The sequence below is a fragment of the Peromyscus eremicus genome, chromosome 18 (genome assembly GCF_949786415.1).
Source record: "Peromyscus eremicus chromosome 18, PerEre_H2_v1, whole genome shotgun sequence".
Taxonomy (NCBI): domain Eukaryota; kingdom Metazoa; phylum Chordata; class Mammalia; order Rodentia; family Cricetidae; genus Peromyscus; species Peromyscus eremicus.
The window spans coordinates 37,986,469-38,007,692 of NC_081434.1; the positions used below are offsets into that span (position 1 = coordinate 37,986,469).

The following is a 21,224-nucleotide window of genomic DNA, read 5'->3' on the forward strand; positions in this document are numbered from 1 at the left end:
TCCTAAGATATTCAAAGCCAGGTTTGGAGTTATAGCTCAGTGGTGGAGTGCTTATTTAGTATGAACAAAGCCCTGAGTGAGATTCCCCAGTACAACAAATGAACAAAGTTCAGAAGATGGTCATTTCAAATCCTTCATGATATTGTATCTCTCTCCTTGAACCATGAGAAGGGGCTCAAGTTGTAGCCTATGAGTAGAGAGATTTCTTAGCATGTTATAAGTTCTGGTTCAATCTCTTTCTCTCTCTCTCTCTCTCTCTCTCTCTCTCTCTCTCTCTCTCTCTCTCTCTCTCTTTCTCTCTCTCTCCCTTTCTCTCTTTCAATCTCTCTCCCTCCCTCTCTTCCTCCCTCTCTCTTTCTTTAACACACACACACACACACACACACACACACACACACACACACATTAATCCATTCAAGACATTCATGAAGACTCTACCCTATAACCCAAAGACCTCCTACTATGTCCTACCTCCCTACACTGCCTTATTATGGAACTAAATAGCTAAGAAAAAAATGTTGAGAAATTCAGTGCATCAAAAAACAGAAAGAGTCATTACTCAAAGTGATTGACTCACACATCCAGCTGACATCTGTTAAGCTTTACTCAATGCCAAAGAAACAACTACACTTGGCACCAGAGACAGAGAAAGGGAGTGTGACACAGTGCTCAGCTTTCAAGGGTGATAGGCTAATAGGGGAAGAGCCAGAGACAGGAAGTGCAAGTTCAGGAAGTGTCACAGTTGCCGAAGCATGAATCATGGGAAGTCTGTAGGGGCAGCCATTTTTGTTGTGGGAGGAAAGTGGCAGGAAGTGAGGAACGCTTAACCCGGGCTATGCTTAGTTAAGGAATCTGATTTCTTTAGAATCAAAGTCAAGTTAGTCTCAGTATGGATCTGGGGAAGAAATAATAATAATGATGCCTTTTCAGATACTGTATGTATAAGCACTCTCTTCTTTTGAAAATCTGTTTAAGCTCTGCAACCTAGGGGTGAAATGGGAATAGAGCTGGGCAAGATGAATTACTTCTAAAGGAAGCGATCCTAGCTGGGAGAACTTGAAAATTAAAAAAGCAGCAGAATTGATGCTTAATGTTTCTTAGATTGCTTCTGTCCTAAGTATCTATTGATGCTTTTGAAGTTTCAATTATAGAATGGCCGAATGATATAACTTGGAAAAGAAATCAATGTGGGCATTAATAATAAAGCTTAATAAAGGCAATTCATTAGGAGAAATCACCAGTTTTGAGTCTCTTAATGGACTTTCCCCCATAAAGAAGGAAATGAACAATAATGCTCCTGGAAAGAAGCATTTATGTGGATGGCATGCTACAGCTCCTGCGGTACCACTGCAGCTTGAAAGAAAATGAGGTGCATCACAGACAGACGCAGGAATCCTTCCTCCTTCCTCTTGTTTTCGTTTTGATTTTTTCCTAATTATTTCCTGGATTTATTATGTTATTAAATACTATAACTTACTGGATTACAATATAAAGTAATAGAAAGTATTTAAAGCTTAAGTCTACAGACAGATTTTCAGAGACTTATACATGAAAGCAGCCACGTCTATGCAGGCAAGTGGCTGGCAAACAATAGTCCACAGTCCAAACTCACCCAATAATTTTTATAAGTGACGTTTCCTAGGAACACCACACACCCACTCTCTTAGACACAAATATATCCTGTTCTAAGGGCAGGTGAAGAGGGTTGTGCCATTCTTTACATCCGTGTACTCACTAAATTGTTAAGCTTTTATTTAAATATTCAAGTTGGTATATAGTAGCATCTCATTGTGGTTTTATTCTGAAAATTATGGCAGCTAATGACACCAAATATCTTCCATATGCTTATGGCCATTTGGATATTCTCTTTAAGTTTCTATCAAGACCCATGATTGCAGAGGGGGATTGCCCTTTTCTTGGTGATTTGTAGAAGCTATTTACATAGTGTAGATATGAGTCCTGTATTAGTTGATTTTTTTCATTACTGTAAAAAAAAATGTCTGTCAAGGAACAATTCAGTAACAGAGAGGTTTCTGTCAGTTCCTGATGTGAGGGACACAGTCCATCATGCCAGAGAAGATACTGTGGCAGACAGCTCCGTGTATGCAGAAGCCTATGTCAGCTTACATCTCATCCAAACAGGAAACAGAATGGGCTGGAAACAGAGCCACACTAAATATTAACCATACTCCCCAATAACCCACTTCCTCCAGTTAGATGCCAATGCTCACAATGGTTCTCAACCTGTGGCAGGGATCATATGTCAGATATCCTGCCTATCAAGATATTTACAATACGATTCATAACAGTAGCAAAATTATAGCTATGAAGTAGCAAAGAAATAATTTTATAGCTGGGGGGTCATCACAATGTGAGGAACTGTATTAAAGGGTCACAGCAATAGGAAAGTTGAGAACCACTGGCCTAAAGGTTCTACAATCCCCCCACATAGTAGCACCAGCTGGAGAACACATGTTCAATCACAGATGTGTGGATTCATCTCATATCCAGACCACCACATGTCAGATAAAGCTTCTGCAAGTCAAGTGTCTGAAGGCTTGTCTGCCTATCTATCCTTAAGGCTTTCTTCAAATGTCCAAGTTTCAACTTTGTTCTTCAAAATCAGCTCCAACTAATTTTACATTAACATTCCCAATTTCCATTTCAAAAACCACAACTTCTGCTGAGGTATTGGCTGGGATTTAGTTAAACCCCTAGGACAATTTGAGCAATACATACATATTTTCCAATCCATGAATATGATCTATCCCTGCATTTATCTTTATACATTGCTGCAGTAGTTTGAGTATAAAGGGTTTGTATTGCATAAGTTAGCTTTACTACTAAGAAGTTGATAAATTTTAGTGTAATTGCAACTAATGTTGATTTCACAATTTTTTTCTGTTTGTATAGTGTTTGGAGAATGGGGTTTTTTCTGTTTTGTTTTGTTGTTTTGTCCTGAGGATTGAGCCCACAGCCTTGTGAATTTCAAGCACAAACTCTGCCACCGAGCCGCACACACGACTCTACTTTTGATTTCTATTTTGTTACCACTATGTGAAGTTATCATTGGTTTGTGTGGTGACCTTGTATGAAGCAAACCTTCTGAAAACTAATATCAATTATAGTTCATGGATTTTTTTTTTAGACTTTGTTCTCCCACATCATCTACAAATAATGGTAGTTTTATATTTTCCTTTCTAATCACTAAACGTTTGGGTTAACCCTGCTGCACCACACTAAAACCATCCTTACAATGATGGCATGGGCATCCTTGCTCCTAACAGGAAGGCAAAAATGTCCAATACATTACCATTATTAATGATGTCAGCTGCATTTTTATACATTTCTCAGATTAAAGACTTGTCCTTATATAGCTCTGTTTCTAAGAGTCATTGTCATGAGTTTTACTTTGACCTAAGGGGCTGGCTGGCCCTCTTTGTCATCCTGGCCTTTCATCATTGTTATTATATATCAGTCAGTGAGCCGGCATTATTTAGTACCTAACAAGTCCCTTCCATACACAAACCACTCCAGTGTGTATGTGGGAAAGAGAAACATAACGAGGCCCCCATTCCTGCTTTCTCAAAGCCCAGTATAATGAAGGAAAGGAGCGATAAAGGCAAATAAAGTTCATTCTGTGTTGCTCAGTAGCAGCGGAAGCTACCCGAGGAGGCCGTGCTATTGGAAGTCTCCAGGAGAGGGCGCAGTTGAGCTTAACCTTAGAGGAAGAATTGCATTTCATCACTTTACCAATAGAGTATATCTTTGACTCAAAACACCCGAAGTCCATTGTGGCCAGAGCAAAGGATTTATTTTTTTTATTTTTATTTATTTTTTTTTTTACAAACTCCGGGGCATGGTGGGTGGTTGAACTTAAAGCTTAGAAATCTGCATGGAAGAATCACTAAGATCTTAGAATGGCTTGGAGAAAAGGAAGAGTTGGTCTGTAGGTGATGAGAACCTTCTGAGGCATTTCCTGCAGGGAGATGATAAACAGTGGCCTGGAACCGAGACTTCGTGCAGACTGATAACAGTGCAGTGGAGAAGAGAGGTGACAGTCAGGAGACACAGAGCCAGGTGGGAAGCCAGAGTCTGAACTCAAGTAGGGATGGTGGGCAAGAAGGAGAAGTGGGAGACAGTGATGAGGAACCACTGATGGACCTTGGGGTCTAATAGTTCTGAAGGCTGAAGGAGCAGAGATCTAGTTTCTCCCCATGAGGACCATAAGCAGGAAAAATGTGAAAAAAAAAGACCATCATATTAGGGGTGGTCTATATTAGCATATCTTAAATATTATGTGAGGAGACAGAAATATACAAATATTTTCAATATTCCACTCACTAATTTTAGTATTCTTCCATGGCTGCAACTTTAGTGTAAAGTTTAATTAATGGTGGCTTTCTGTTCTCTCCATTCCTTCTGTGTTTATGAATTAAATTCTACCGTGAAGAAGAGCCCCACTGTATTCCCTGTGTGTTTTTATATTTGTTGGTATTTGTGTCGCTATGACTTTGACACCCTTGAGCTTATGATCCAGTGCTGCTGTGACTTTGTTGTGCCCGTCATTCCAGCTTCGGCTGTTGGCACTGCCTACACGTCTGTCCTGTTTATGTGCCCCCATCGTTTGCTGCTGAGCATCTCTTCATTTTCTCACATTATAAGGCAATCCTGTCTCCTCTTGTGTTTTTCCACCACGACCTAGCAGCAAACGTTCCGCCAAGAAGCCCTGGTTCCATCAATGAGTGAACGACATTTAGAAAGTATTGGGATCTGAGATGAGCTTTTCGCCACTCAGATTCCATTCTCAGGCCCAGGAAATACCTCTTTGTCCAATCTTATCCATCTTGCTGTAAAGGGAGGTTCCTTCAGTTTATGATTCTTAATGACTGGGACAAATATGATGGCACAGTGACACGTTCCGATTACTGTCTTTCTGAAGCAGCGATGGAACACTAACCTCCTTCATTGTCTGCCTTTCGCTCTAGTCCTTCAGTTCGGATTCACAACCATCTTTGTAGCAGCTTTTCCTCTTGCACCACTTCTGGCCTTACTGAATAACATCATCGAAATCCGACTTGATGCTTACAAGTTTGTTACGCAGTGGAGAAGGCCTTTGGCTTCCAGGGCCAAAGACATAGGTAAGCTGCCTTTAGGGATGCTTTTTTTTTTTTCTTTTTGAAGATATGAAACATCTTGCATGTAAACTTGAAAAGCCTGCCACATACCCCTGATCCCAGCCCTGGAGGGGCAAAGGCAGGTGGATTTCTATGAATTCAAAGCCTACTTGGTCTATATAGTGAGTCCTAGGCCCTCCAGGGCTGTCTCAAAAATAAATAAATAAATAAAAGCCATGCACTTTAGGAATCCTTAAGGTTTGTATGTAAGAGGATTCAACTTATTTCTGAAATAAAAACAAAAACTATGTTGGTTTTAAATAATATTATACAAGAAATAAAGCTACCTATTTAGATTGGTTTAGATTTCCAGTGTTCTATGAAGTTGTGCTTAAATCGATTCTTAGTTTGGTTATTTCTACCGTAAGACTTTAGAATCTAAAACTTTGATTCATCGTTTTAAAAATAGACCTTCTATTTGCCCCCCACCCCCACTTTCCTTGATATTCTCCTGACTCACATGGAGTAAAACCTGATTCTCTAGAGGCAGACATGAGCTTTGGTCTTTGACTAGAGATAATGCTGAATTAGATGCCACGCTCTCAGGAGCTGCTGAGATGGGGACTGTCTGATACAAGTCTGCATCCAGTGCTGAGCACAAGGCAGACACCATCCAGTGAGTGTGGCTGGGAACTGGATGCAGATGCTTTGCTCAGAGTGGCTCTGACCCTCCAGATGAAGCAAGTGTTTACTCATTGGCTTGGGCCAGTGCATCATGGACAGTCCGCAACAGTGAACAGAAGGGACCTGGTCAGGACCACTGAGGAGTTTCCAGTCTGTTAGGGGCTTGACACTGTGTGCTGATCTTACCAGATGGCACATGGATGTCCTGTTGGCCAGAATTCTTTGACTTATGTCTGATGCTGACTAATAAGTTATAAGTACATTGGCACACACCGGGAACCACAGAAATTCCTTCAATCCAAACCATTTAGAAACACAAATTCTAACTCCTTGTTGCCAGAGGCATTTGGAAAGATGAAAAGGACTATGAGAGGTGGGTTAGCCTTGTTGTTTTTCATTCTTACTACCTCTGGAGGAACTAATACCACGTTTCTGTTTGAATAGGAATTTGGTATGGAATTCTCGAAGGCATCGGAATTCTCTCTGTTATTACGAATGCATTTGTCATAGCAATAACATCTGACTTTATCCCTCGCTTGGTGTATGCTTATAAATATGGACCTTGTGCGGGCCAAGGAGAAGCCGGGCAAAAGTAAGTGCTGCAAAATGATTGTGAAACTTTTGTTGGCCACTGTGTGGTGCCGGATACACAGAGAGAGAAGCTTGTGTACTGGGCAGTGGCACACAAGCCCAGACAAGGTCTGTGGTAGGGGAAGTGAAATTACAGCATTACCCTGTCAGCCAAAGAAAACACATCCCATTTACAAAAGGATTGGGGCTCAAACAAGTCAGACAAGTTTCAGATGGACTCTAATGTGAGGGAGGGAGTTACATTTTCCTCTGACTCCTGCCAACTCTGAATTCAGAAATGTGTGAGATCCTAATGTGCAGAACAACAAAAACAGCGTGTGACCTAGTGTAATATGTAGTTATGGAAATGATATGAGTTTATAACAGGATAATTACTACCTGAGATTCACACTGCCATGGTGTGGAGACTGCAAATTTTACATGGGGACTTTGGAACCTTGTACCTAGGATCCAAAAGGTACTTAATAAATATCTGTAGAGTATGAAGATTATTTATTCCTAGCTATGATCAGACCTGTGTCTATATTTTACCTGTCAAATTAAGACACACTTCTGTGTTCTGAAGTTCAGACTAAAATATATATAGTCTGATAAAAACCTAAGCATCATTATAATATGCCACCTAGCTTTTATTTCTATACTTTGCAAAAAGTCTTAGCATGTAGTCCCTTAAGTCAGAATAATAATCCAACTCTAATTGTGGTGTGTAGGTGTCTGCCTAAGGTCTTTGATGCCCAGAAAATCATCTTACATGGGCTGGTAGCTTATAGAAGCAATCCTAGTTTACAGTCTGAGGCAAATTAATTTGTTCCCTAAACCACTGTAGGCAAATAGAGTAACTAACCTAAGTTAAGCAAACCTAGTCAGGGTCTAGTTTCATCATTAATCCCACACAAATGCACTAAGGCATGGATAATTGGGGGGGGGTGATAAATCTCACAACCCAGACATCTGAAGAGGCTCCTGTGAAATCATTTACTATAACAGTCATGGGGCCATTAAACACTAATTGTCTAGCAACTTTAAGTGAGCATACTAACTCTTTAGAACAGAGACTTAAAGACATGGATTAGACTGCCCAGGCATTACCTCCCACCATGAACATCTTCTGCTTGACTTAGCCTAAAGAAGCTTTCCTTCACTGTAGCCACATTTCTACATTTGATTCTAAAAAACGACTCAGAGTGGGCTATGCATTATTTTCCTCACTCTGGAAAGCAGAGGGATATTAAAGGAGCAAACTCCACCATAATTGCTCAAACCTGCATACAGGTAGAGCCACGCCCACACAGACCTCTCCATCCTTAGCTCCAGGGCCCCAAATGGCTCTCTGGCTCACCTCACTGTAAGCCTCCTGAGTTTCAACCTCAATGGTTGAAGTCTTTGGTCCTTCTCCAGTTCTACTTATAGTAGAACCTGTAATTGGTTTGTGAAGAATCAAAAATGAACTGGGAACAGATTTATGGAGTTGATAATGAACCAGAGCTTCAGAAGTCTAACAGCCTACCAGTCTCATAGTAGGTCAACTTGACCTACTATGCTTTGGTTCCATTTTATTAGACTGTTCAGCTCTGGGCTCTTTCTTTGCAAACTTATCTCTTTATGAGCATCTGCAGCTTTCCAGGTTATACCTCTTGTCTCTAAGCCATCGGCCATTATTTGTGTGTGTGTGTGTGTGTGTGTGTGTGTGTGTGTGTGTGTGTTCCTTCATGAATCTTAGCTCTGTCATAGCAGACACCCTATTACTTTGCAGTGATTTTTTTCCTTCTTCTCTGTTATCATTGTCTTTCCCCCACCCCCTCTTTCTCCTCCTCACCCTCTGCTGCTTCTTTCAATTTGGAAATGCTCTAGAAATAAAGAAAGCTTACAGTGTAAACGCACTGTAAAATCCTGGGAAGTCGTAAGCTTTTGTGATGCTCAGCTATAGTCAAATCCCACTTGTGATTTAAACCAGCTGTAGAAACGGCCCGTTTCAATTTAAACTGAACCTCCATCAAAAGTACTCTATCCAAGCCTGTCCCTGTGCCTCTCCATAGCTCTGCGTTACATCAGTGCCTCCTCATTACTACTGGGTGAGCTTACCGTGGCTCCTCCATGGATGAAAGTTTTACTCATGCACCTTGTGTCCTTTGGTTCCCATGATCTTTGTCCCTGTGATGGCACTTTTAGGTCTGCCTAATGTCATTCCTGACTCTCCTATCAGTGTTGTCCCCAGATAGATTGTAGACGGCTTCAAAAGAAAGATGAAACCTTTCATGTCTGACCGTGGCAGATAGAACCACTCTCATGTTGTGGAAGCCCAGCAGTCAAGTGTCCAAGGCTGCTGGTAGGTTGACAGTCTGATTTAGCCAGGTCTGAAAAGAAAAGACATTGTTCAAGGCAACATTTTCTACACATTGCATGCACAAAAATCTTATGACTGTGTTCCTCTGGATGCATTCTTCTTCGTCCTCTGTAGCTGCAGCTCACACTGCTCATTGTTTGTTGAAGAATCCACCTCCTCCTCTGAGTGAAGCCACTTCCTCTTCTAGGGTATCTTTACATGGGCTCCTTAGAAGGGAACTTGGAGAACTTTGGGCAGACATTATGATTCAGGATCATGATAGGGATACAGAATGCTCTTGGCCTTAGAACTACCATGTGGCATGCACATAAAAAATAGATGCCCATGGTTAGTTGCTAAATCAAAGCTGCTTTTCCACAGAAACAGTGATGTCATAAAAGGCTAGAGCCTTGATCAAGGATGCTGTGTTCATTCAATGAATAATAGAGAATATATCTGTGTCAATCCTGTAATCACTTCTGTACTCATCTTGTGAGCCTGAGACGCTTTATCTATAAAACACATTTGCCTTTAAGTACATAAACCCAATCTTATTTCCCGTGGCATTTGCAACCTTTGATTTCTATTCCCAGGCTGTTAGTGTCACAAGACCTAAAACCTCAAAGGCAAATTTTATAGCTAATTCAAAGACATTCAGCAGCAAGTTTGATCTGAAATCAACAAACCTGAAAGCCAGCTTCTGGCTCTGTTCTGCTCCTAACAGTGGTGATAATGACCACTCCTGTGTCCCTGTCTTGTCCATTGAGGAATTAAAAACAAAAAGGAACTGATGTTTTCAAAGGAGAGTCCTCTCATTTAAAGACGTGGGATATTTTCAAAAATTACATGAGAGAAGTCTGTGACCTGATCCAAACAATGCCTTTTGAGAGACGCATTCTAAGTCTCCTTTCTTGGCAATGCTCAGAGGCATCTACTGGTCCTTTAAGAAAACGTCCTTTATAATTGCAATTATAAATTATAAAATTTATAAAATTATAAACGTCCTTTATAATTTTCTTGGGTGGTGCCTCTCATTTCTCTCTCATCGTCAGGGTATCTTAGCTTCGTCCTCTCTCTCTCTCTCTCTCTCTCTCTCTCTCTCTCTCTCTCTCTCTCTCTCTCTCTTTCTCTCTCTTTCTCTCTCTCTCTCTCTCTCAATGGTAGTAGGTATGCAGAGCATTCGCCAGCAAACCAAGTGGCAGTCATGAGGTCCTCTTCCCCTTCGTGGTCCTCCAGTTTTGACAGTAGGTCAGTGAGTTGGTGAATGGGCACCACTGGCCGAATTGTACACCACAAAATGTACATGAAATCTCATTTCCCTACATTCATAACAAACTCAACTGTTTGATGTGACAGTAATAGGATTTCACCACTGTAAAAAGAAGCAGGGAGATGTCTAAGCAGCTCAGTATCAGTGGTCCCTCTCCTGTGATGAGTGAGATGGTATGGAAAGAAGATAACAATATGCTTGTACTCTAGGTCCATTTTTGATTCTAGGTACCTGTGAGTAACCAGCCACTGGAGACACATTCTCAGTATGGGTTTGTGCCTGGGGTTATATGAATATGCTTAGTGAATAGATACACAGATTTATTCTCTTTATTTCTTTGGGTAGAAGATGGAGGATATCTTTCATAAGACAGGTATTTTATTTGAATTTGGATTTTTGTCAATGGAAATCTTTTTTTTTTTTTTTTTTTTTTTTTTTTTTTTTTTTTTTTTGGTTTTTCGAGACAGGGTTTCTCTGTGTAGCTTTGCGCCTTTCCTGGAACTCACTTGGTAGCCCAGGCTGGCCTCGAACTCACAGAGATCCGCCTGGCTCTGCCTCCCGAGTGCTGGGATTAAAGGCGTGCACCACCACCGCCCGGCTATTGTCAATGGAAATCTTAAACAGAACCAACTGATAACAGCTTTAATCTCCATAAAATCTTGGAGCTCCTTTGTGAGATAAGAGTATAGGCAGTAGTATGAATACTCCATGCTAGTTCTGGGCCTGGCTTTTGCCAGTTCCCAGACTACTGTTCAGCTCCTAAGACCACTCTACTCAAGTGTGTGTGTCCAAGCACTGCCTCCTCAGCAACAACTAACAGTCACCAAGGTGCCAGCTAGTATGTCTTCATGTCATGTTCTAGACAGTTCACTCATGCTTCTTCCAGACCATCCTTTCCAGGAGAAGCAGGTGAGGACTGAGGAATGTTGCACACCTATTAACCATTTGCTTAATGCACATGTGTCTGGACAGATGGCTCCTTAAGCTCAGTTCATTTTTGTAAAGGCCAAAGGGCACTGATTTGTCCTGGGCATGATAGGAAGAAGCCGTGTGCTGTTGAAATTGCTTGTGTCATCATTTTGGCTTAAGATTCAGCAGTTGAGGATAATCACATCAGATGTGAGAATGAAGAGACCCTGAAGACCATGATTCGTTCATTCCATACGATGTACTGACCTGCAAAATGCAAGATGTGCATAAAATGAATAACCGTCACTCACATTTGTCTTGCTATTGGCTAAATGTAGTATTATGTGCTTTACCTACATAGTGTCATTTACTCCCTAAATGAGTCTAGGGGGTGGACATTCCTTTCCACTGAAAGAATTACATAAGGTGGAGCCAGTAAGCCGACTCCGCTGGTAAAGGAGTTGGCTACACAAGCCTTGCCACCTGAGTTCAGTCCCCCAAATTCATGTAAATGTGGGACGAGGGAACTGACTCCACAAAGTTGTCCTCTGGCCTCCTCAGATAGACCACGGCATATGTGCCCACACATACATGTGTCATATATTCTCTCTCTCTCTCTCTCTCTCTCTCTCTCTCTCTCTCTCTCTCTCTCACACACACACACACACACACACATACATACACACATACACACACACACACACACACACACACACACATAGTAATAGTAATGGATACATTGTTTTTCATTAAAGAATTATATAGGATGAATATGACCAGAGTACAACTGTATGAAAATGTCACAGTGAAACCCCTTATGTTGTTCTCTAACAAAGATAAGAAGGAAGGGAGCCGACAGAGTAATTGTTAGAATTACTGACCCTCTCTACTCATTCAGTCCAGAAAATCAACAGAACCTCTGACACATCATTTTCCTCCAATCAAGTTAACTAAATCCCGTGTTTCTAGATTTCAACAGTACATAAAACTGCTAGATCCTAAAATTAAAAAATAAGTAAATAAAATCGTACTTAAGACATCCACTCTACTCCCACAATCCTACAGTTCAAGGGAGGTTGTGGTGGCACTTTAGAGAGAAGGGAGTGAGTCACGCCGACCGCAGGTAAGGACGTCTTCTTGGAATAGGTGGTGTTTTGGTTGACCACTGAAGGATAAGTAATATGTACTCTTCCAAACAAAGGAGTAGGGCTTCCAAAGAAAAGGAAAACCCAAGCAGAGGCAATAAAAGCCTGGGATGCATCCATGGCATAAGCATGGCTGTAGAGGGAGATGTGGGCTGAAGAGGAGGAGTTAGGGAGTTAGAGGTAAAGGGAATGGCCACTGTTGTAATAATACGATCTGCCTTCGCATTCAGGTGCATGGTTGGCTATGTGAATGCCAGCTTGTCTGTGTTCCGAATTTCTGACTTTGAAAACCGGTCTGAGCCAGAGTCTGATGGCAGTGAGTTCTCAGGAACTCCTCTGAAGTACTGCAGGTGAGTGTGAACCTCAGCATGCTGAACTGACTCTAGCCTGGAAAGGTTTTGCTGACAACCCTTCTTGCTGACTTTGAAGCAGTAGGTCTCAGAATCAAAATAGACTATATAAAAAAATATATATTTTCAGTAAAAGAAAAAAAAACACCCAGTGTTTGGGCAAAAATGTCTTAAAATTTTTAGTTGAGGAGTGTACACATGATTAATGTAGTAACTAGGCTCTGGCAAACCAAGGGTGAATATAATTTATATTTCCTGCCCAGAAAACCACACTTCATAGAGAAAATAAAGGTAACCAAAGACTTCATGGAACATGTTACAACAGCAATATAAATTATGTGATTTGCTTATTTTTTGTTGTTCGGTTTTTGTTGTTGTTTTTCAAGCAAGGTTTCTCTGTGTAGCCCAAGCTGTCCCAGAACTCACTCTGTAGACCAGGCTAGCCTTGAACTCCCTCTGCCTCCTGAGTGCTGGGATTAAAGGCGTACGCCGTCACCATCTGGCTTAATTTTTAATAGAAAATGAATAACAAAAATAAAACAGTGTTTCTCGATCCTGAGGGCATTAAAATCACCTGCTGTTTTGTTTTTTTTTTTTTTTTACTAGTTCTGGGAGCATTTCATCCAATATAATTTGATCATATTCACTCCCTGCCCTATTTACCCCCTTCCTCTTCCCATTCCATTTTGTGCCCTCTTTTTTCTTTTTAGCTCATCGAGTCCAATGTGTGCTGCCCACACACTGCTGGCCATGTGGCCTTCCACTGGAGCATGGTCCACCTACGAGGGGCCACACCCTTAAAGAAAACTGACTGTCCTTCCAGCACGTATCAGTTGCCAATAGCTTCTCACTTACAGGTTGGACTTCATGTCCACTTCCCCATCCCTCTTTTGTCTGCCTTGAGCTTCCATAGGTGTGTCATGAACACTGTGAACGCACATGTGCAACTGCCTTGCTATGTCAAGAAAGCACGTTTCCTTATAGTCATCCACCTCTGCTGACTTTCGCAGTCTTTCCACCCTGGTCCACAATGACCCTTGAGCTTTGGGAGGAGGGTATAGAATATAAATGTCCCATTTAGAGTGGAGCATTCTCTAAGTATCTTATTCTCTGAATCACGACAAATCGTGGGTCTCTGTGTTAATCACCATCTACTGCAAAAAAAAAAAAAAGAAACTTCTTTTATCAGGGCTGAGAAATGTACTAATCTATAGTTACAATGATAAATTATTAGGAGTCCATTTAAGAGTATCCCCATTTAGCAGAAAAATAGTAGTAGGTTCTCCCCGCTAGGGCCTATGACCTGTCTAGCCATAGGTTCTTGGCCATATAACAGTGCCAGGCACGGATTTCAAGTTGTAGAACAGGCCTTAATTCTGATCAGGAAGTGGTTCATTACTCCCGTGACATTTATACTGCTATTGCCCCGGTGGGCATGTCTTGCCAGGCCAGTTATTATTGTAACTAAAAGAGCTCACAGCTGGGTAAGAGCGATAGTTTACTCTTCCAGAAGTAACCACAGCACCTCTCAGCACCGTTGGGACAAAGTCAGCACCAGCTTGATTTATCCATGTTCCGTGAGTCAAATAGTTGGTGTCTTCCACAAGAGGGTCTTACTGTTAAGCTCTGGAGGGCACCCAAGAGCACTGACAGTAGCCTGTAATGTTTGAGGATCGATGGGACCTTGCTGACTAACAGCTCCAAAAAGGATAAGTCATTTGGACTTTTTATTTGTTAGCTCATGGTGTCTAATAGGGATATTTTCGCCACATTAACTAACACTAAAGACCTTTCAAATTTTTATATGGAAACCTCTTAAAATACACATATACGCATATATAAAAGAGTTTAAATGGATTCAACTGGAGAATTTTAAATCCTTCTCTATTTCAGACTGTGACTCAAAACAACTAATCTCCGGGTGGTTTGACTGACAGCCACTGAAGACACTTGACCTTGTTCTACCTTTCTTTATCTCTTGTCCACACTGTATAGTATTGTGCTTTGAAAAGACCAATGGATAGGAGAGCAGAGTACTCATTGATTGTAGCTTGTTCCTCTGCAACACATACTCATGCTCTCTAAAAGAAAATTAAACTATACCTCCAAGTATTTGTACAATAATAATGTATGAAGAATTTACTGGGGACCTAATATGTGTTGAGAATTATTACTTTGTTTAATAATAATACTAACCTTCTATGGTAGGTGGTATTCACCTATTTGGCAGATGATAGGACTCCTGACTTTCATGGTAGCATTCTTCTAAGAAGCCTCACAGCAAAGGTGCCATAAGGGCATGGCTGTGACACTCCCATGTGTCACACTGGCCTGGAAATGATGCTTAGGGTAGAGACTAATAGTGAGGTTCAGCATTGTTCCCTCTCGAGTTAATAAACAGCCTTCATGGATAGGAACTTTCAGCTTTCTGTGAGCCACAGTCTGATAATCTTTCTTTTACATTAGCCTCTTAATGACTCACTATAAAGTAATACACTTGCCCATTGTGTATCCTTCGCCTTTCATTATTTTGTTTTCTTCTTTTTTTCAGAGAAATGAAAAGAGGGATGTAAACTAGATGTTAGTACCTAACATCAAAATTTATTTGCTTAGTCCCAGAATAAAACACCAGACCTGATACTGCAGAAACTCCTTTGGCCTGTGAGGCTAAGTCACATTTTGCTTACCATGTAGACAACAGACGCAAAAACCCAGTGACCTGTGCATGCTCAGCTCCAAGAAGACAAAAGATCATGTGAGAAGCTAGATGGGCCCCACTGCTAGGCAGCAACCACATATTATTGCCCTCTAAGCCCCAAATTAACTAAGCAAAGTCCATTAACTCTCAGGTTTCATCATGCATTGTATCTCCACCTCCTATACTGATGGAGAGGTCATAGGAAGATATAATAGATAGGACCTAGTCCTGCACTGGATCTTGCTGAAGCCTGGGGGTGGAGGGGGGATGCAAACAAGCGATAGTACTTGGTGTTTTCTTAGAGTCTTCCCTGTGTTTCCAAACCATGTCACAAATAAAATAATTTAACATGCACTGTTACATGCATATAGCAGTCTAAGAAGAAAAGAGGGAAATAAAATTATAAGTAATATATTTTAATTTAAAAACCATTTGGTAGACTTGGGATAAAGGGCAGTTGTTGAAGTACTTGTCTTGCACAAATGAAACCCTGGGTTCAGTTTCCAACAGCACAAAAACTAGGTGTGATGACACACTTGGATCAGCACTCGGGAGGTGGAGGCTAACCCACCTCAAAAAAAATAGATAAAAAGGTTTACTTCTAAAACCTTTTTGTTACTTAAAAGTAAGATAAAGTGCAGAACAATTTTCATTTTTTTTCTTCCTATTTTATGTTTAGCTGTCCATAATAAAATAAATTACCTTTCACAATTACTAACACAAATAGGATTATCTTCATTTAAGTTGTGATCATTTTGTTTAATTTTTTTAAATTTTTTTCTGAAACAATATTTTCATATTTCTTCATATCTTTCAATTGCAAGAGAAATGCACACATATGTCTGTAAAACACATATACATATTCATCATGGATATTAGAATTCTTTTCTCAGTCATGTATCAGGTGATGCACCTGAATTGGCTCCCAGCATGAAAACATCAGAACATACTGTTAAATTTTTAAAATACCTTCTCAAGTGGATCAGTGGCCTGGAAAAAAAATGGTTTCCTAAAACCAAAACCAAGTGGATAAAGAGCCAAGATTACACAAGAGTATTACGACCAACTGTTACCCAAAGACAATTTGTTGAACTAGGAAGAATTAAGCTTTGTTTTAAGGTTTCCCATGGGTAGGGAAGTTTGAAGAAAATAGAAAAGTGGCAAGCCTATGAGTAATTCTAAACATATACTACATAGAACAACTATAATACAGTCACACTATAGTATTGTCTACTGTACAGTAGTGAAAATAAGCAAATTACAGGCAATATAACCATAAATTAAAAAAGCAAGCTTCAGAAAACCGTGTAAGATGTAACATATTTTAAGGATTAGAGAGATTGCTCAGCAGTAAAGAATGCATAATGCCCTTGAAGAGGACCTGGGTTTGGTTCTCAGCACCCACATTAGGTGGCTCACAACCATCTGTAACTCCACCTTTAGTGGATCTGAAGCCTTCTTATGGCCTGTGGGCTCCTGCACTCACATATGTATGTTGTCATACACACACACACACACACACACACACACACACACACACACACAAACACATAATTAAAAATTAAAAAATAAATCTTTCTTAAAGGTATAATATCCTTACGTCAAGATCAAAAGTAAATGGTATAATAGTCTCACAAATGTATAAGCAAATATATGTATCGGTTACTGTCCTGTTGCTGTGATGAAATATAATTACCAAAAGCAACTTAGAAAAGAGATCATTTTGGCTTATGGTTCCAGAGGGCTGGTCCGTGATGCCCAGAAGGCATGCCAGCAGGAGCTCAAAGCTGGCTGATCACATCTCACCCGTGCACAGGAACCAGAGAGAGCAATCAGGAAGTAGGGCAAGGCTATAAGCCTGCAGAGCCCACCCCCAGTGACACACCTCCTCTAGCAAGGCTCCACCTCCTAAAGGTTCCTTAACCTCCCCAAACAGCATCACTAGCTGGGGACCAATTGTTCAAATACATGAGCCTATGGGAGATATTCTCATTCAAATTACCACTGCATATATCAATGATAAAATGAAATTAAGTAAGAGGAATGAAACGAAGTGAGAGCATGGAGGAAATGTCAAATAAATTATTAAAAGAGACTTATAATGAACCAGTAAGTTTAATTATAAATCAGGAATTATGGGTAGGCCAATTCTGTGCACCTAAGAGCCCCATAATGTTACGTATAGGTGAAAAGGATCAAAACAGTCAAGACACTTTTGAAGAAATAGTAATAAAAAAGATGTATCTTATGCTAAGACACAATATATAGTAATTAATGTGGCAGTGTCGTGGTAACAGAAGTAGAAAATGATGTAGAATTGAGAATTCAGACTTATATTACATAATAACTGAGAAACAATAGGAAGGAAATACATATAATTACATTCTGTTTATATTAAATGCAAAGGAGAAAACGGTAAGCATAATTTTACTTAGGAAAGCCCTACACAGAGAGTGAAACTGAAGACCAACAAGAGGATGGTTGTCATGGAAATTAGAATAGTTGCAGTGTTTTAGGGTGCCTGGGAATGCCAACAAGACACCTCTATACCACTGGCCCTGTCTTGTGCTTGTCTCGGCTAGGAGTCCACTTGGTTTATTTTTTCCTTTCAGAGGTATCACTATAATTTTCACAGTTTAAAAATGGGACTAGAGTAACTCCCGCTGATGCTAGGAAAATCATGTTTTCAGGACAGTCATTCATTTCTTGAGAAACAGAGGCAGCTTTGGGGATGCATTTTAGCAAAAGGGAAAACTAGTGTCAAAGAAGAAGCATCCAGTCACGTGACAAATCAATAATACCACATCAGAAGCAGAGCAGCAGGGCTGAGGCGGATCTCAAGGCTAGAGCAGAGAGCCCAAGTTCTTGTCATAAGGAATCCCTCGATTCAATCTCTAGCACCTAAAACAAAAACAGAAACAGGGCATAAAACAGCATCTGAGCTTGGCGTAGGACAAGTTTTGTAGGGTCAAGGGCAGGCAAAGGCGTAGCTCAGAGCATTTCAACAATAATCTGCAAATCCAGAGTACAAAAGAGAATCTGGAGGTTTAGACTAGTGTGAAACAGACAGGAACTAATTTTATTGGTATGGACAACTGATACCCAGAAAATAATTCTGCAAATTCTGTTGTGGATACTGATGTGAAAAAACAAAGTTTAAGAAGTCAAAAAAAATGATGCTGCAAAGAATTTTAAGTCTAGCCTTTTATAAATATAGTTTTGCCTGATAGCCATAAGGATAATAAAAGGTATTTGTGTTTTTCTTCTAGAATATCTCCTGGAGTATTTCTGAAATACTAGTGCCTGAAAATGAGCAGAGAAATTACTTGATCCCTGGCTATTAGGTAGCTCAGGAAAAGTAAATGAAGTTTAGGATAATCTGTGCAAAATTTAGTCCTGAACAAAGTTCTTCTTCCTGGAATTCAGTGCACAATTCTTGGACCATCTAGGGTCAGATGAATAACCACGTATTAGACAGTGGAAATTTAAGTGCTCTGCCTAATCCCTATCACCACAGAGAGAACCAGCAATTTGGAGGCATCAAGGCATTCACTCAATTTCAGCACAAATTATTCATTATAAGTATCACTCTAGTGATAAAAACTTCATGGTGTATCATCACTACACACCCAAAGGCACTAATAATAATCAATATGATGATTGTGACGGTGATAATTGTGACCACAAATACTGTTTCAGGTCCTTGATATATTTCAAGCATAATCTTTATAGCAACTTATTCTGGATCATCTATAAATTAGTACTGATCCCAAGGTCAGACGTTAGACTCCATCTTTTACAAAAACTTGAGAAATCACAACTTTTATTCAGACAAGGTAATTCTGTGCATCTGTGCATCAGAAATGTTCAAACAACATTACATCCAGATTATTCTAAAGTTCTGTAACAAAAAGAAGACTGAGTTCAAAATGCATGAAAACTTTATGACATTGGAGTCACTTTTCAACAGTGGCAGTAGTGATGGTAATGGTAACAATGACATGTACTTGTGTAAATTAAAGTTCCCAGGACAATGCCTGACCCCAAATAGGTGTTCAACAAACACATGTGCAGCCCAATGTCAATTCAAATGTTAGAGACTGAGGTTGTAGGAGGAAAGACTTGTTAATGGCAAGCAGCAGAAATCCCATGTAAATTGACAGGCACAAACAGAAATGTATTGTTTTCAGCAACTGGGAGCATCAAGAAGCCATACTAAGTCTTTTTCAATAATAACTGAGGGCTAAGAATTGGTCACAGTCAGCAGACTATTATCTCTGCTGCTCCATTTTGTTCTATTTTCATTCTCTAGCATGTTCTCTCCCTCTCTCCCTCCCTCCTTCCCTCCCTGCCACCCCATATAATTTGTGGTAGGTCCTGGAAGTTCTGTGGACTGCGCACTTAGCGATAATTCATTTAATAATAGTTCTAATGGACATCCTGGTGATGAGTCACAAAATTTTTGAGCTGAGGTTGAGGAAGAGGTAAATCCTACCCAACTCCATGGGTAATTACCCAGAGAAGAGTTATATTCTTTTTTGGGGAGAGAGGTGGTTCAAGACAGGGTTTCTCTGTGTAGTCCTAGCTGTCCTGGTATTTGTTCTGTAGACCAGGCTGGCCTCGAACTCACAGAGACCTACCTGCCTGCCTGCCTGCCTCTGCCTCCCAAGTGCTGGGATTAAAGGCCTGTGGCACCACCTCCCAGCTAGAAGAGTTATCCTTTTACCAAACGAAGAGATGCTGGACAAACAAAGCAACAGACATCTAGCATGGAGAAAGTTTTTGTTTGTTTGTTTTCAAAATTTATTCCCATGTATGAAGACTACATAGTGAAAATGGAAGAGATCTGGGGACCTGAAGAATAAGAGTTGGAATGTAACCCCCTCCTGTGTTTATAGATATCGGGACTACCGGGACCCTCCTCATTCACTGGCACCCTATGGCTACACACTGCAGTTCTGGCATGTCCTAGCAGCCCGGCTGGCTTTTATCATTGTGTTTGAGGTGAGTTTTCTCAAACAGTTCCTTTATTTCCTTTGGCGCAATGAAGTCACTTGGAGTAATAAGTAAATACGTGGCAGAGACTTTCAGCACAAAGACCGACTTTCTAAAGTAGCATGGCCGTATACTGTGGCCTCTTTTTCATCTTTTCCCTTAATTGGAATGTTTGAATTTTCCAAGAAAAGTTTCAGAGTCTCTCAGTAACGAATCAGGAATCATAGGTCCTACATTTAATATTCTAACCTTTAAGAGAAATGCAGTTTTCCCATCCCCACCTGCAGAGGTACTGAGGCATCCTGTTCATGATGTCCTTTTCACAAGCCTTCCAGGATGGTACAGGGGCTCACAGACTGTCTGAAAGACATTGAACTTGATACCACACCTGTTGCCTCTGTGTACGTCACCACTTCATTACTTAAGCACTGATTACTGAAGAGTCAAAATAGACTTAGAAAGTACAATCTTCCTGGAAATTGTTTGTATTGTGTTTCAATAAAAATACATCAGCTATTTTCTTTCAGGCTTTTAGGAAATTGTCTATTTCTGTGACTCCATATCAATTCCATCTCTCATCACATGTATTGGAGCCACATTCATGCATATCACAGATGCCTTTGTTTGGACTGGAAGTTTCTTCATACGTTGAGACAGTTCTACCATCGCTTTGCCCTCTCACTCCAGAAAGCCAAGGGAAGATGATACGAAGTTCTTCTCCTCTGGAAATTAACTAATGGATGGCTCAGTCCCTCTTTTTAAACATCATTGCTGTGTTTGTTTGTCTGCGTGTGCACGTGCGCGTGTGTATGCCAATGCCAATGTGAGTGTGTGGAGGCCAGGGGGCAACCTGTTGTGGCAGTCAGTTCTTTCATCCCACCATGTGGATCTGGGGGATGGAGTTCAGTTTGTCAGGCTTGGTGGAGAGCATCTTTACTCAGTGAGCCATCTTACTACCCTCAGTCCCACCTTAAAGAAGATGTTTTCTGTGTGTGGTGGTGCACACCTTTAATCCCAACACTCAGGAGGCAGAGGCAGGAAGATCTCTGAGTTCTAGGTCAGCCTGGTCTACATAGAGATTTCTGGGCCAGTGAGACGCTGTCTATAAATAAATAAGACATAGATATGCTTAGCCTAACATG

At 40.6% G+C, this 21,224-nt stretch overlaps 1 protein-coding gene across 1 annotated transcript in view; it reads left to right on the forward strand.

Annotated features, from left to right (window-relative positions):
• The window catches only part of Ano4 (anoctamin 4), a 235,532-nt gene that overhangs the window by 212,916 nt on the left and 1,392 nt on the right, over nucleotides 1-21,224 (forward strand). Inside the window, exons 23-26 of the mRNA XM_059245810.1 lie at nucleotides 4,989-5,141; nucleotides 6,246-6,393; nucleotides 12,270-12,389; nucleotides 19,986-20,091. Of these exons, the coding sequence (XP_059101793.1) occupies nucleotides 4,989-5,141; nucleotides 6,246-6,393; nucleotides 12,270-12,389; nucleotides 19,986-20,091 (527 nt within the window). The remainder of the gene's footprint in view (nucleotides 1-4,988; nucleotides 5,142-6,245; nucleotides 6,394-12,269; nucleotides 12,390-19,985; nucleotides 20,092-21,224) is intronic.